At 40.7% G+C, this 15,961-nt stretch overlaps 1 protein-coding gene across 4 annotated transcripts in view; it reads right to left on the minus strand.

The window, feature by feature from the left end:
- The window catches only part of rffl (ring finger and FYVE-like domain containing E3 ubiquitin protein ligase), an 86,374-nt gene that overhangs the window by 39,969 nt on the left and 30,444 nt on the right, over positions 1 to 15,961 (minus strand). For all 4 annotated transcript variants that reach the window (XM_080183439.1, XM_080183438.1, XM_080183437.1 and 1 more), the window contains one exon: positions 4,729 to 4,916. In XM_080183439.1, coding sequence (XP_080039565.1) covers positions 4,729 to 4,905 — 177 coding nt within the window. In that variant the 5' untranslated portion in view covers positions 4,906 to 4,916. The remainder of the gene's footprint in view (positions 1 to 4,728; positions 4,917 to 15,961) is intronic.

Here is a 15,961-nt window from a genome sequence, read left to right on the forward strand (position 1 = left end):
CCTCTGCTATCACCTCTGACAGCTTATTTCCAGACATTCACCACCCTCTGTGGAAAAAGAATTTACCCTCTGGACACTTTTGTATCGCTCCCCTCTCACCTTAAACTTATGCCCTCTAGTTTTAGACTCCCCTACCTTTGGGAAAAGATATTGACAATCTAGCTGATCTGTGCCCCTCATTATTTCAGAGACCATAGAGACACAAACTCAATTTATAAAATAGTGGTTGGAATGCGAGTCTTTACAGATAATCAAGTCTTAAAGGTACAGACAATGTGAGTGGAGAGAGGGTTAAGCACAGGTTAAAGAGATGTGTATTGTCTCTAGCCAGGGCAGTTAGTGAGCTTTTGCAAGCCCAGGCAAGTTGTGGAAGTTACAGATGATGTGACATGAACCCAAGATTCCGGTTGAGGCTGTCCTCCATGACCACTGAAGTGTTCCTCAACAGGAAGAGAGCACTCTTGCCTAGTGATTGTCAAGCGCTGTTCATTCATCTGTTGTCGAAGCCAACAGTGACCATGACACCCACACAACCCTGCCACAGCAACCTCTGCAAGACGTGCTGGATCATCGACACACACGCCATCATTTCACACTAAAACACCATCCTCCAGGTACACGGTACATACACTTGCAACTCTGCCAATGTCGTCTACCTGATACACTGCAGGAAAGGATGTCCCAAGGCATGGTACATTGGAGAGACTATGCAGACGCTACAACAGATGAATGAACAGCGCTTGACAATCACTAAGCAAGAGTGCTCTCTTCCTGTTGAGGAACTTCAGTGGTCATGGGCATCCAGCCTCTGATCTTCGGGTCAACGTTCTCCAAGGCGGCCTTCACGACACACGACAATGCAGAATCGCTGAGCAGAAACCGATAGCCAAGTTCTGCACACGAAGACAGCCTCAACCGGAATCTTGGGTTCATGTCACACTATCTGTAACTCCCACGACTTGCCTGGGTTTGCAAAATCTCACTAACTGTCCTGTTTGGAGACAATACACATCTCTTTAGCCTGCGCTTAACCCTCTCCCCACTAACCTTTAAGACCTGATTATCTGTAAAGACTCGCATTCTAACCATTTTGTAATTTGAGTTTGTCTCTTTATATGCCCTGTTTGAGAACAGAACTCCCACTCTTCTAATGAAGGGGCAGTGCTCTGAAAACAAAGGGCCTGTTCCTGTGCTGCAATTTTCTTTGTTCTTTGTACCTCATGGCAAAACAGGCTGCTGAATAAGAAAGTACACTAGCATAGAGGGATCCCCAACATGTTTGCTCTCAAGTCACTGGTAACTCCATCGGCTGGGTCATTTGAGCCAAATAGATAAAGGCCTCATCTCCAAAGACATGGCTCTATGGCAAGCTCACTATCAGCACAAGATCAACAAGTGTACCGTGCCTATGATAAAAGGATGTTTGTAAGCTGAAGCATGGGAAGTCCTCACTGCTGACAGGACTTCCCTGCAGATAAGCAGTCAAAAGCATAGTAACATAAGAATTAAGAGCAGAAGTAGACAAGTTCAGCCAATTGAGCCTGCTCTGCCATTTAATCAGATCATGGCTGATTGGTCCCTGGTCTCAAATCCACCTTCCCACCTGTTCCCCATATCCCCCTTTCCCTTTTTTTATTAGGAATATGTCTATCTCTAACATTTTATCAGGAATATGTTTATGAAACTATTCAATAATTCAGACTCCACCATGCTATGGGGCAGCGAGTTCCACAAATTCACTACCCTCTGCGAGCAGTAGTTCCTTCTCATCTCAGTTTTAAATCTACTGCCTCTCGACCTATACCTATGACCTCTTGTTCTACATTGCCCATAAGAGGAAACATTTGGTCTACATTTATTTTATTATTCCCTTTTAGAATTTTATATACCTCAATCAGATCCCCTCTCATCCTTCTAAACTACAGTGAGTACAAGTCCAAACTATTTGATCTCTCCTCGAACGTCAACCCCTTTGTCCCCGGAATCAATCTGGTAGAAAGAACACATAAAAATCAGAGGACAAAAGAAAAGATTAAGTGGCAGTAAAGAGAGCTGGGGAAAAAGCACCAGTTGATCTTGGTCAATGCTATTCATCTTTAAATTGGCCACTATAGCTACAGCAAACAATGTTCAGTACTAGAGGGCACAGCCTCAAGATAAGGGGGGGGCAGTTTAGAACGGAGTTGAGGAGGAACTTCTTCACTCAAGGGGTGGTGAATCTCTGGAATTCTCTGCCCGTTGAAGTGGTTGAGGCTACCTCGCTAAATATATTTAAGACGCGGGTAGATAGGTTTTTGGTAGGCAAGGGGATTAAGGGTTATGGGAAGAAAGCAGGAAAGTGGAACTGAGCCACTTCAGATCAGCCATGATCTTGTTGGATGGCGGGACAGGCTCGAAGGGCTAGATGGCCTACTCCTGCTCCTATTTCTTATGTTCAGTATCGGAATGATGTACATCTTGGTGCAGGTGCCATCTCACCATCACCACCTCTTACTTCAAAAAAAAAACCCATAACTGTACTTGTGAACTACTGTCCTAGCTTCAGCCTTCCTTTCATTTCACCTCCCAGATCCATGCCCACCTTTTCCACATCTTCATATTTGACAGGAAGTTAAATTTTAATGTTTTGACATTGTTGACAAAAAAAATTCCTTTTACCTTCACTACCTCAAGTTATTTTCCATCAAAAATGGAAGACGACATAGGCAGGTAAATAGCAAGGTCTGACTTAGTGTAAATACTCTGTCTTGCTGTCAATCCAGAGGATCCAGAAGTTAGGGCATAGGTGTGCGTTGTAAGATGCCTGCCATCCCATTAGGCTCCTCCTACTCTAGATAACCCTGAGCTCAAGGTTCAGGTGTCCAGAAATGCACAAGCCTCTGACAGAAAGCATTAAAAACATTTTATGTCCACAAAATATTGCTAACAATGCTACTAAAAATATTTTTCTTTTAAATGATGTAATTTTTTTTCAAATTTCTTTAGGTTACAGAGATTTCAAATATAGTTCAAAAAGATTTTCAAAATTTAATTTCATTGGTTTGCTTCCAGCTCATCTTTCAATTACGCATTAATTTCACAGACAGCTTCTCCCTGTGCCTAAAAAAGTGAGAGATATTGCATACAAAAGTACTGGGAGATTGATATATTCTTGGGGACTAAGTGAATCAAGGGACTTGGGGATAGAGAAGGCATGCAAGTTGAGGCCAGAATAGAATAGAAGTTGCTTCTATTTCATGCTTTTGTGTGTGAAAGCTGCACAGAAACACTGAAGATATACAGCAGAGGAGACCAATTGCTCTAAAACAATGCTACAGGAATAATAAACATGCTAAATTGACTGGTTGGTATCATAAAGTCTTCAGTACTCAGAGGGACATTAAAGGTGATCTTAACATAGTCAATTCTAAGTGCTGAACGAGTGAGAAAACAAGAGAGTTTCAGAATTGCTTTTTCGGCAAGTTGAAAAATGCAATCTTGTTGGCACACCGGACAATGCCCAAGGGGCACTGCCCAGCCCAGCCCCCAACTACCTCGGGGACTTCAATTGCCTCCGTTCCCATTGATGAGGCCATCATGTCTGGTCCCTGTTGGTGGGGACCATACGTTAGAGATGGCTGGAAGGCAAATAATGAGAACATCGAAGAGCATGAAAAGCAGAGAAATTTTGAGGCAAAGTAATTTTGCTCATTCGTTAACAATGCAACAAAATCAAAACTGGTACATCTTGGGGAACTCAACAACCGTTATTCATTGTAAAAAGCTGCTACTTGCTCGATGCTACAAATCTGCAGCCTAAAACTGACCAGCAGGTTCCAAACTATAAGTTTTCCTGATCAAATGAGAATGCACCAAGTGTTTACTTCACTTTTTACTTTAGCCTTGGTGGTTTTAGGAGACATGATGTGGGTATGCCGGCGTTGGACTGGTGTAAACACAGTAAAAAGTCTGACAACACCAGGTTTTAGTCCAACCTTTATATGCTCTATATGCTCTGTCTGAGGCCAGAACTCTCCATTCACCTGACGAAGGGGCTAACCCGAAAGCTTGCGAGTATATTATCAAATAAATAGGTTGGACTAAAACCTGGTGTTGTCAGACTTTTTACTGGTTTTAGGAGACACAGCTCTGGTTTAGCAAAACGTACTGCATTTTACATGTCATAACACCCTTCACTTTGTAAAAATAGTTCACCTGGTTCACCACGAAATAAATATTTGTATTAAAAGTCACATCTCTGGAGATTTTCTGATTTCTAACTCAAATTTCAACCACAAAACAGCAACAGCTCACAACCACAAACATATCAACATAGAATCTACAAAGGTATTAACCAGAGAAAAAGCAATTAGCTTCTAATTCACCTTAAGATCCAATATTTAACCGATGCAGCATGAACACAGCTCAAATTTAGCAGGAAAATAGATGGCATAATTACACAGCACTAAGTTCCAGCCTTTTAAAACAGGATATACTCTAACAAGCCCAAAAAACAATGCAGGAGATGAATAAGTCACCAAATTTAGCTTAAAAGTTTTAAGAAAATACATTAGCTTTTGCCTCAGCGGAATCACCGATTAATTTCTCCAACACAGATTAAAATGCAAGACACTGTTAACATTTAGTAATGCTTATTTCTATGCTGCATCTTTTGCTGAAAAGTTGTTTTTTTTTTGTGTAAGAACAGTGCAATTTAATTCCAATCTCCAACTCACAACATGTACCCACCTTTCTCAGTGGATTTTCAAATCTGGAACCACAAGCTCTGCATGTGTGTTCCAATCCGGATGGAGGTGACTGAGAATTGTAGCCTGCATTGGTGTATGCCTGCCTTCTAGGATTATGCTCAGGTTCATCCATGGTCTGGTTGTCCACACAGAACCAGTTACAACAGGAGGCCCACATTGCAGTGCCGTCTGCAAAAAGACAAAAAACAATTCATTTATCTGCATGTTTAATATGTTCAACGTCACAAATTTTATCCATTTGTTTATTGGATGTGGTCGAGGATCTGGAAGGTGCTGTCAAAGAGGCCTTGATAAGTGATTGCAGTGCATCTTGGACATGGCACAATACACACTGCAGCCAGTAGTGGAGAGAATGGATGTAGAAGATGGTGGATGTGACATTAATCAAGCCATCTGCTTGGTGATGGCGTTGAGCTCGAGTACTGTTGGAGCTGAATTCATACAGGTTAAGTGGAGAGTATTCAAGTACGCTCCTAACTTATGCCTTGTTGATGGGGAAAAAAAAACTTTGGGGAACCAGGTGGGATATCAGTTACTCGCTACAGAATATTCAGCCTCTGACCACACTATTTATACAGCAGGTCCAAACCGTTTTTGGTCAATGGTGATATCTAGGATATTAATGGTGGGGGGTGCAAATGATCATACTGCCACGCAACACAGAAAAATGGTTAGACCTTCTCATGTTGGAGGTGGTCACTGTTTAACACTTGTTTGGCACAAGCATTATTTACCTCCGATCAGCTAAGACTGAATGTTGTCCGGGTTTTGCTGTATGTTATATCAGACTGCTTAATTCTCTGAGTAATTGTGAATGGAACAGTGAAGTATCAACAAATATCCCCACTTTTGACTGTGTGATGAAGGGAAGGACTACTGATGAAGCAGCTGAAGATGGCATTTACCTCAATTTTGCGAGGGCACCTTATGCCCTAATGAGTAAAATATTTCCTCAATGTTGAGGACAGACACTGTCACCTCACATCCAGAGTTCAGTTCTTTTGTTCATGATTGGCCAAGCCTATGATAAGGTCTAGAGCCAAGTGGTGTAGATAGAATTCAAATTAGGCATGAGTGAGCAGGTTGTCAAGCAACTGTGCTACCAATAATCCTTCCATCACTTTGTTGAGGACTGAAAATAGATAGGGTAATAGTTGACCGAGTTGGGATTTGTTCTGCCTTTTTGTGGACAAAGCATACTGAGCCAATGTCCCCATTTTGCTGGGTAGACGCCAGTGTCGGGCTCACCTGGACCTGAAGAATGCCACGTGCGATTACATTTTTCACTTTCATTTTGAGTATTATTACAGAAAGAACGTGGCTAGAAGTGTGGCTAGTTCTGAAGCATAAGTCTTCAGCGCTTAGGCTAGAATGTTATCAGTGCCCATAGTCTAATGTATATCTAGTGGTTGATATTGTGTGGAATGAATCGAATTGGCTAAAGACTCGCATCTGTGGTGTTGAGGACTTAGGAAGAGGCTAAAATATATCATCCAATCAGAACTTCCAGCTGAAAATGGTTGCAAACACTTCAGTTTTACCTTTTTCATTCATGTTCTGAACTTGGCCAGCATGGAGGATGGGTACGGATTCACTCCTCCTGCTAATTGTCTACTACCGTTCACCAGTGGGCGTGGCAGGATAGCAAATTGATCTGATCCACTGGTTGCGAGATCACCAAGCTGCCTACACACGTGCTTTCACTATTTAGCACCCTATGTAGTTCTGTGTTCCACTTTAATCAAGTTAGCACCTCATATTTAGGTACACCTGGTGTTGTTACTGACATACTCTTCTGCATTAGAATTGATTGCTATTTTGTTTTCATCTGGTGCAGACAACAATGAGCTGAATGGTCTCTTTCAGTCCCATAACTTTTCTAACGGTTCTAACTTTTCTATGGGTCTATTCCTCATAGGCCAGAGTAGCCTCCCTAAGTATGATGATAATGGTACAGTAAGGGATATGCACTGCCACAAGATTACGAATTGGGTTGGAACACAATGCTGTTAATGACTCACAGGGCATCATGGATTTGAGATGCTTTTTTCTGAATCTGCATAATATAGCACAGTGGTTGTGCCACATGATGGAAGGGTCCCATGTGTGAAGACAGGATTTTGTCTCTACAAGGACTATGGGGTGGTGGTCACTCCAATCAATATTGTTATGGACAGATGTAAGTAAACAGGTGTAGGTAAGTGAGTGAAGATCAAATCATGTTTATTCTCTCACCATCCCACCTGTATGACAGCTATGTACTTTAGAGTCAGTCAACTCAGTTAACAGTGGTGCGATTGAGATATTCCTTTGGAAGACACTGAAGTCCCCACCCAAATTACATTCTGCCCTTGCGATCCTCAGTGCTTTTTCCAAGTGGTGTTCAACATGGAGAAGAACTGATTCATCAGCTCAGGTACGGCGATGGATGTTAATTTTCAGGTTTCCTTGCTGATGTTTGACTGATACCATGAGAATTCTTAGGATACAATCAACAGTGAGGATTTCCATAGCTACCCCCCCCTCCACTGTGTCACCACCTCAGACGAGTCTCTTGCAGGTTTAAAAGAACATATGGAGTAATGGTAATGGAGGTGTCTGGCGCAGACTGATAGGCATGATTATGTTAGGCTACCACTTGACACATCAATGGGTCAGCTCAATTTTTGCACAAGTTCCCAGTTCTCACATTAATGGGGATGATTGCAGAATTGACTATGCGCAATGTGCCTATATCGAGTTTGCTTCTGATATCCAGTTTGACATCAGCTGTTCAGTCCATTTTCTTCTTGGAACATGTTTGTAACAGTTTGATATTTATAAACAGCTGATTATAGAAAATCAAATAATCATCAGAAATAGGTAAAACTAAAAGTTTACAACTGCTGCCCTCAAAAATTGCTAGAAGTTGTTTTGGAAGTTAACAGTTTCAAACATCAAAGGAACTCAGGATAATAGTGTTTCTATGAGCACTCATCTAGACCACTTTAATTAAGGACATGCTGTTGCCTAACGAGAAACAATTCAGGAACTGGATCACTCAGGAGACTCTCATTTATTTGTCTCTGAATAACTTGCTTGGTACAAATGCTTGCCTGCCAGCCAAACTATCTTCTCAGAAAATAGAGGAACAACAGCAATGACTAATATGTCCACTAGTTAAGCAGGGTTCCTTTAATCTCATGGCACTTCTTTTCAATTTGTGAACATATCAGTTCTCCTTATATTCTAACACCTAAGCTACCCTGCTAACCAGGGCAATTACTTGTTTTTCATTCAATGAGCTGTAAACTTTAGCCATATATGGCATGTTATTGAGTGTTTTCCAAAAGTCCATATAAGCTATACCCACATACACTCCCATCTACAACTGTAGCTATTTCCTCAAAAAGGTTCAATACAGTTTGTTAGACAAGCCCTGTCCTTTACAAATCCACGTTAGCTTTCTCTAACCAGACCAAATTTAAAAAAGTGTTCAGATCATTCTGTCCTTAGTTATATATTCCATTAATTTCTGAGAGTTCAGATTAACTGATCTGTAATTTCCAGGTTTCTCTCCATCACCTTTCCTGAATAATGGAGTTAGATTTGCAATTTTCCAATCTAAAGGGGCAATTCCTGAATTTAGAGAACTATGGGAGATAATGGTAGAAAAACCTTCAATTTCTTCAACCATTTCCTTTAAAATCTCAGATGTACTGAAGATTGGCATTGGCTGGAGATTCACTTGTGCCCCTATTAACAGGCACAGACTGAAACTGCTTTTTTCATTCATTCGTGGGACATGGACATCGCTGGCTAGCCAGCATTTATTGGCCATTCCTGATTGCCCTTGTTTAGAGGGCAGTTGAGAGTCAAGCACATTGCTGTGGCTCTGGGGTCACATGTAGGCCAAACTAGGTAAGCATAGCAGATTTCCTTCCCTGAATTGAATGGGTTTTTCCGAAAATGGTTTCCTAGTCATCAGTACATTCTTAATTCCAGATATTTTTATTGAATTCAAACTCCACCATCTGCCATAATGCGATTTGAAACCAAGTCCCCAGAACATTAGCCAAGTTTCTGAATTAATAGTCTAACGATAATACCAATAGACCATCAGCTTCCTTATTGTGCTAGGAGTGCATGCTATGTAACTCTAATTAAATGCTTATTAAAAGTATGCCAACCATATCCTCCTATATTTGACTTTCTGGAGGATACAAGGGAACATTTAGCATAAAGGCTGAAAACTAATAATTTAGACAAAAAGAAATCCTAGTGGCTGTTGTGGAAATGACAGAAATCAAATTTAAATTACAGAGGTATGGTTACTCTCTGTGCCTGGAGTCTAAACCATTTACACAAGGAGGAGGTGGCAGGTAGAAGTAAAATATTTTCTGAGATGGATGCCCTTTGTTTGGAAAGTGAAGACAGTTTGGACCTTCTTTGGCATTCTTGACAATCTCCAAGAAAGATGATTTATTAAATCTGAGGTATGGTCAGACTGATCAATTTCAAAAAAGACAGTTATACTATACACATTTAATTCTTTTATTCTTTCATGAGATGTGGGCGTTGCTGGCAAGGCCAGCTTTTGCTGACCACTCTAAATTTCCGTTGAATCGAGTGGCTTGCTAGGCCATTTCACAGATCTGTTACAACGCAGAAGGAAGCAATTTGGCCTGATGTCTTCATTGAGGGCAGTTAAGAGTCATTGCTGTGGCGTCTGGGATCAAAAAGAGCAACAGTGAGCCAGAACACTTTAGTTTCAACAATTGAAGGTTTTATGATCAATAACTAACTTTTAATTCTAGGTTTATTCATTGAATTTAAATTCCACCAGTTGCAATGGTGGGATTTGAATCAATGTCCCCAGAGCAGTAGTAGATAACATGCGGCTATCAGGATTCTGGGTGTCGTTGACCATCGATCATGAATGGGGTTGAAAGATTCCACTGTTTTCTGTCTGTACAGATTTTTTCCTACCAGTATGACTAAAGGGATATGAATGTAATGCAAAGGGACGTGAAGCAAGGTGCATGCTGATCGTACGTAATATCGATAGAGAGCTGTACGTTCCCTTTGCGTCCAAAGTGTAAATATTTATTTTGTTACAATTTGAAGTTGATGACAGTTCTATTAATATTTGAGTGATTAAACATCTTCTCTTACTTAGGAAATATATTTTAAGTTTATTTATTAGTATCACAAGTAGGCTTACATTAACACTGCAACGATTTTACTATGAAAATCCCCTAGTCGCCACACTCTGGCACCTGTTCAGGTACAACGAGGGAGAAGTTAGCATGGCCAATGCACCTAGTCAGACTGTGGGAGGGAACTGGAACACCGGAGGAAACCCACGCAGACACGGGGAGAATGTGCAGACTCCGCACATGTTAAGTATACTTAAGTACACAAGTGCACTTGTGTTAAGTATATTCAATCTTATTCATGAGGTTATGTTTAGTGAACATGCCTGATTTCAACTTGAGGCCCACTGAGATGAAGGAGGTTCAATTACTATCTAGCTCTATCTCACTGTCTGCACCAGAGCATTAGCCTGGACATCTGGATTATTGGTTCAGTGACATCACCAGAATGTAAACATTCTTCCCATTATATCATGAACTTCTAAGCAGATTGAATTTCAGCAATATTCTATACAATTTGTGCAACCACCATGTCAATACTAGCACTCAAATTGTTGGATTCTGCTGGATCATAGGACAGGGTACTAGTTCTCTGGGAAGTATTGCTCTTTAACTTGAGAAGCCAAAACAAAAGGAGTTGTTAAAAATACTTTGGTACAAAGATTCGTGAAGGAAGTGGATATGGGATTCTGCTTATTATTTGTAGTGAGATTCTGTTTGGTAGGAGTTCTAAAGGTAGAATATCCGTTGTATTTCATGTTATCACAAGGCTATGCCCTTTATTTTTTAAAATATGAATTTTCAACTTTCAATTGACTGGAAATTTTGCAAGAGCAAACTGCTTAAAAATAAAAGTCCATATTTCATTGTGAACATAAGAAATCAATAAAATCACCCTCAGGGGAGTGTGCAGAGAGATATTTCCTATAACTCAGACATCTATCAAAACTCAAAAGTGTCAGAGAAGTGCAAATACTAGATATTGAAACAATGGTTGCCACAGACAGAGCTGCCAAAATTGTTTTGGTAATTCACAATGGGTGATGTATTGCAAGTGCCAGCCACTTGAAAGAGAGACTGTAAGTTAAATTTTCAGCAGAGGAAATTGGTTGAAGACTGCTCTGTCTCCCTCTCTTTTGAAATAAGTGTGTGGCCCTCTAAAAGTTATGAGCAACCTGTAATAATGACAACACCTTTCGCATCTGGCCACATCTAAGAAACCAGCTCACCTAAATTGGTCACACTGTTTAAATTTTAAGCGTTGAGGACAATCAAAGGACACTTAACAGCACATTCTTACACTTTGTAAAAATTGGACTCTGACTCCCCTTATTTCTGATACATTTGCATTCATGCGCACTTGAATGATTATGAGGACTGAATGCTGGAAGTCACATTTTTATTACTTTGTTTGCGTTATAAATTTGCTCTTTTGACTAGAGAAAACCTTGTTTGATTAGCTCCTAATGCTCATAGTTTAAATAGTTAAATACATTCTGATTTGGAAAAGACATATCCTCTGAAAAATGAACGTAAACCTTAGCTGCAACTAACCAAGGAAGTAAGCTAGAGGGAAGCTCCTTCTGCATCCCTTCTCATCTGTTCATAACGTTGTAAATAATTCTTTGTGGAATAATGTATATGCTATGAAAATGAGAAAAGAGTGAGAAAAGATCACAGATTGACTGGCTTGAAACAAATCGAGAGAAAGGAAATTTCTAAAACTAAATGGGTGAATGTAAGTCATCAACTAATTGTTTCATAAAAACAACGCATGCTCGAGTAAATTGTGATGATCTTACAATTGAATACCTTGATGATCATTACTTTTATAATTTCAGAAGATAGACCATTTGGGGGAGTACTTGTAAGTTTCTGTTGTCCGTGAAACTATAATCTAGCACAAGTCACTGCTTTCAGGAGAGGGAAGAAGGCACATTAAGGGAAAAGGGCATTGTACGTTTAAAGCTCTCCAATAATTAAAGCCTTTGATTTATTTCCCAAAAAAATAAGCCAAAAGAGGCAGTGGAAAAAATGATTATAGCTTTACATTTTAACATCAAGGAAGCAACAAAGTTACATACACTTAAATTTCCTGCATTACTGGTATAATTAGTTGATGATTGTACATGCACTAATTGTGCATTCACTCCATATGGAGTTTGAAGAATCGTATTCACATACACCTTTTGTTTAAAAACTCACCTCACACACTCACTATGACTTGAATATTAAATATATCCAACTTAACTGTGTTTGTTGAGGAACGAAAGGAAAAGAAACTGTTACAATTCAGAAAGCTTTCATACAATGAAGCCAACTTGAGCTAGTGAGTCGATAATGCTAACGTTTCATTTTCTGAGTGAGATGTTGCCTAGAGCGTAAAGCTTTTTATACTTGCTCATGTGCTACCTAATCAACTATATACAAAGTGGATCACAGAGTGTACCATTTAAATTTGAGTCTGCAGTTAACATAAGCTGCATCTGATGTCAATAAAGTTTACTGAAGCATTAGGCAGCAATCCAACAGCTTTAAGTTTTGATATCAGCGTGCATGTCATGAGAACAGGATAACATCAGGAACCTGATGGGATTCTGTTTCACCAATTTTCTTATTAGAAAGTAGAGAACATGGCATTTTACATAAAGATACAATCTGGATTGCATGCTCTACGTGCAAACACAGCAGTACATGAATCCATTGCCAATGATGTCTGCGCAGCAGCAACTTGAAGATACAAATCAGTTAATAATTCCAACAAAATGTTGTCAATACGCAAACAATGTGGGAAGACAAAGGTCAAAACAGAAACATATTCATATTTCTTGTAATGTAAATCAGGCAAATGTTGCAAAACTGGTTAACTTGGCACCTTAAATATATTTTCAAAGTTTATTTTACACTATAAACTCAATTTACAACAACTCATGATTTATCCTCATGTTAGTGCTTTAACTGTACAAACTTGATCTTAGCAGAGCTGTAAACTAAATTTCACGCCAGATTTCACAAATGCCAAATAAAACTCATTTTCCATTTAAAATAAAAGTGTTTCTCATAAGGCTGATAAATTTTAGATTGCCCTAATACACAAACTCAACAACATAGATATATGGCACATACACCAATGCTGAGTCATTGCCGCTGTCTAATCAGTACTTGATTTGAATGATGAGGTATATGGCAAGCAAAGCAGGAAGTCATTTCCCTAGAGTAAGGGGTTTAGATAGGGAGGAGTTTGTTAGGTGTGTTCAGGGGGGGTTTCCTGACGCAGTATGTGGATAAGCCTACAAGAAGAGGCTATACTTGATTTGGTATTGGGTAATGAACCTGGACAGGTGTCAGATCTCTCAGTGTGAGAGCATTTTCGGGATAGTGATCATAACTCTATCTCCTTTATACTAGTATTGGAGAGAGACAGGATCAGGCAAGCTGAGAAAGAGTTTATCTGGAGTAAGGGGAATTATGAAGCCATCAGGCGGGAAATTAGAGGCATAAATTGGAAGGAGGTTTTCTCGGGAAAATGTACATAAGTAATGTGGCAGATTTTCAAGGAATGTTTGTCTGGAGTTCTGCACCACATTACAAGACAGGGAAGTTTTGGTAGGATACAGGAACTGTGGTGCACGAAAGTTGTAATGAATCTAGTCAAAAAGAAAAGCGTACAAAAGGTTCAGGGAGCTTGGTAATGTTAGGGATCTAGAGGAGTATACGATTTGTAGGAAGGAACTTAAAGAAATTAGGAGAGCCAGTAGGGGTCATGAGAAGGCCTTGGCAGGTAAGACTAATAAGAACATAAGAAATAAGAGCAGGAGTAGGCCATCTCACCCTTTGAGCCTGCCCCACCATTCAATAAGATCGTGGCTGATCTGAAGTGGGTCAGTTCCACTTGCCCGCTTTCTCCCCATAACCCTTAATTCCCGTCTATCAGAAGACTGAGGAAAACCCCAAGGCGTTCTACAAGTATGTGAAGAGCAAAAGGATGAGATGTGAAGGAATAGGACCTATCAAATGTGACGGTGGGAAAGTTTGTATAGAACCGGTAGAAATAGGTGCTCGATGAATACTTTACTTTAGTACTCACAGCGGAAGAGGATCTCGGTGGTTGTAGTGCAGGCTTACGGTGGACTGAAAAGCTCGAGTATGTTGCCATTAAGAAAGAGGATGTGTTGGAGCTTTTGAAAAGCATCAGGTCAGATAAGTTGCCGGGACCGGATGGGATGTACCCCAGGTTACTGTGGGAGGCGAGGAAAGCGATTGCAGAGCCTCTGGCAATGATCTTTGCATTACTGATGGAGACAGGAATGGTTCCAGAGGATTAGAGGATTGCGGATGTGGTTCCTCTATTCAAGAAAGGGAGTAGAGATAGCCCAGGAAATTATCAACTGGTGAGTCTAACCTCAATGGTTGGTAAGTTGATGGAGAAGATCCTGACAGACTGGATTTATGAACATTTGGAGAAGTATAGTATGATCAAAAATAGTCAGCACAGCTTTGTCACAGGCAGATCGTGCCTTACGAGCCCGGTTGAGTTTTTTGAAGATGTGACTAAACACATTAACAAAGGAAGAGCGGCAGATGTGGTTTATATGGACTTCAGCAAGGCGTTCGATAAGGTCCCACATGCAAGACTTATTGAGAAAGTGAGGGGGCATGGGATCCAAGGGGACATTGCTTTGTGGATCCAGAACTGGCTTGCCCAGAGAAGGCAAAGAGTGGTTGTAGATGGGTCTTTTTCTGCATGGAGGTCGGTCACCAGTGGAGTGCCCCAGGGATCTGTTCTGAGACCCTTGCTGTTTGATAGTTTTTAAATGACCTGGATGAGGAAGTGGAGGGATGGGTTGGTAAGTTTGCCGATGACACAAAGGTTGGAGGTGTTGTGGATAGTTTGGAGGGATGTCACGTGTTGCAACGAGACATAGATAGGATGCAAGACTGGGCAGAGAAGTGGCAGATGGACTTCAACCCGAATAAGTGTGCGGTGGTTCATTTTGGCAGGTCAAATGGGATGAACAACTATGCTATTAAGGGTAAGACTCTTAGCAGTGTAGAAGATCAGAAGGATCTTGGGGTCTGGTTTCATAGGACTCTCAAATCGGCTTCACGGGTAGAGGATGTAGTTAAGGAGGTACATGGTGTACTGGCCTTCATCAATCGAGGAATTGAGTTTAGGAATCGGGAGATAATGCTGCAGCTGTATTAGGCCTCGGTCAGACCCCACTTGGAGTACTGTGCTCAGTTCCGGTCGCCTCATTATAGAAAGGATGTGGGAGCCATTGAAAGGGTGCAGAGGAGATCTACAAGTATGTTGCCTGGATTGGGTGGCGTGCCTTATAAGGATAGGTTGAGAGAGCTCGGTCTTTTCTCCTTAGAGAGACACAGGATGAGGGGTGACATGATAGAGGTGTATAAGATGTTGAGAAGTATTGACTGAGTGGATTCTCAGAGGCTTTTTCCCAGGGCTGAAATGGCTGCCACAAGAGCACACAGGTTTAGGGTGCTGGGGAGTAGGTACATAGGAGATGTCAGGTGTAAGTTTTTCACTCAGTGGTGGGATCAGCTGCCGGCGGTGGTGGTGGAGGCAGATTCATTAGGGTCTTTTAAGAGACTTCCGGATGAGTACATGGGACTTAGCAAAATAGAGGGTTATAGCTAAATCTAGTTGGTAGAGATATGTTTGGCGCAACTTGTGGGCTGAAGGGCCTGTTTGTGCTGTATATTTCCATGTTTTATGTCATGGCACTCCAGGTTAGAGGGAAGAGGGTTAAAAAGAAACCGATAAGGAGAATCAAACCTGGATTATTTTCTAAATCTCAGAGCCTGATATAGATTACAATGATGGCAGCCTAGGAGCAGACTTCCTATGTGCCTCATGGACTCCATGGTGTCAAGCTAGAAAAGCAGAGTTGAGATTGCAGCAAGATTGTATATATCCACAAAGGGAATCCTGATAATATTTCTCAAAATTTCTATTCCATTCCTGGATTCATATTGCTTTGTCATGTTTTGTACATTTTCTTTTGCAAACCATTTCCATGAGTTCATTGCCAGTTTTGCACTGGATAATCATTAACT

This window comes from Carcharhinus amblyrhynchos, unplaced genomic scaffold (assembly GCF_965287045.1).
Source record: "Carcharhinus amblyrhynchos unplaced genomic scaffold, sCarAmb.v2.hapA chromosome_288, whole genome shotgun sequence".
Taxonomy (NCBI): domain Eukaryota; kingdom Metazoa; phylum Chordata; class Chondrichthyes; order Carcharhiniformes; family Carcharhinidae; genus Carcharhinus; species Carcharhinus amblyrhynchos.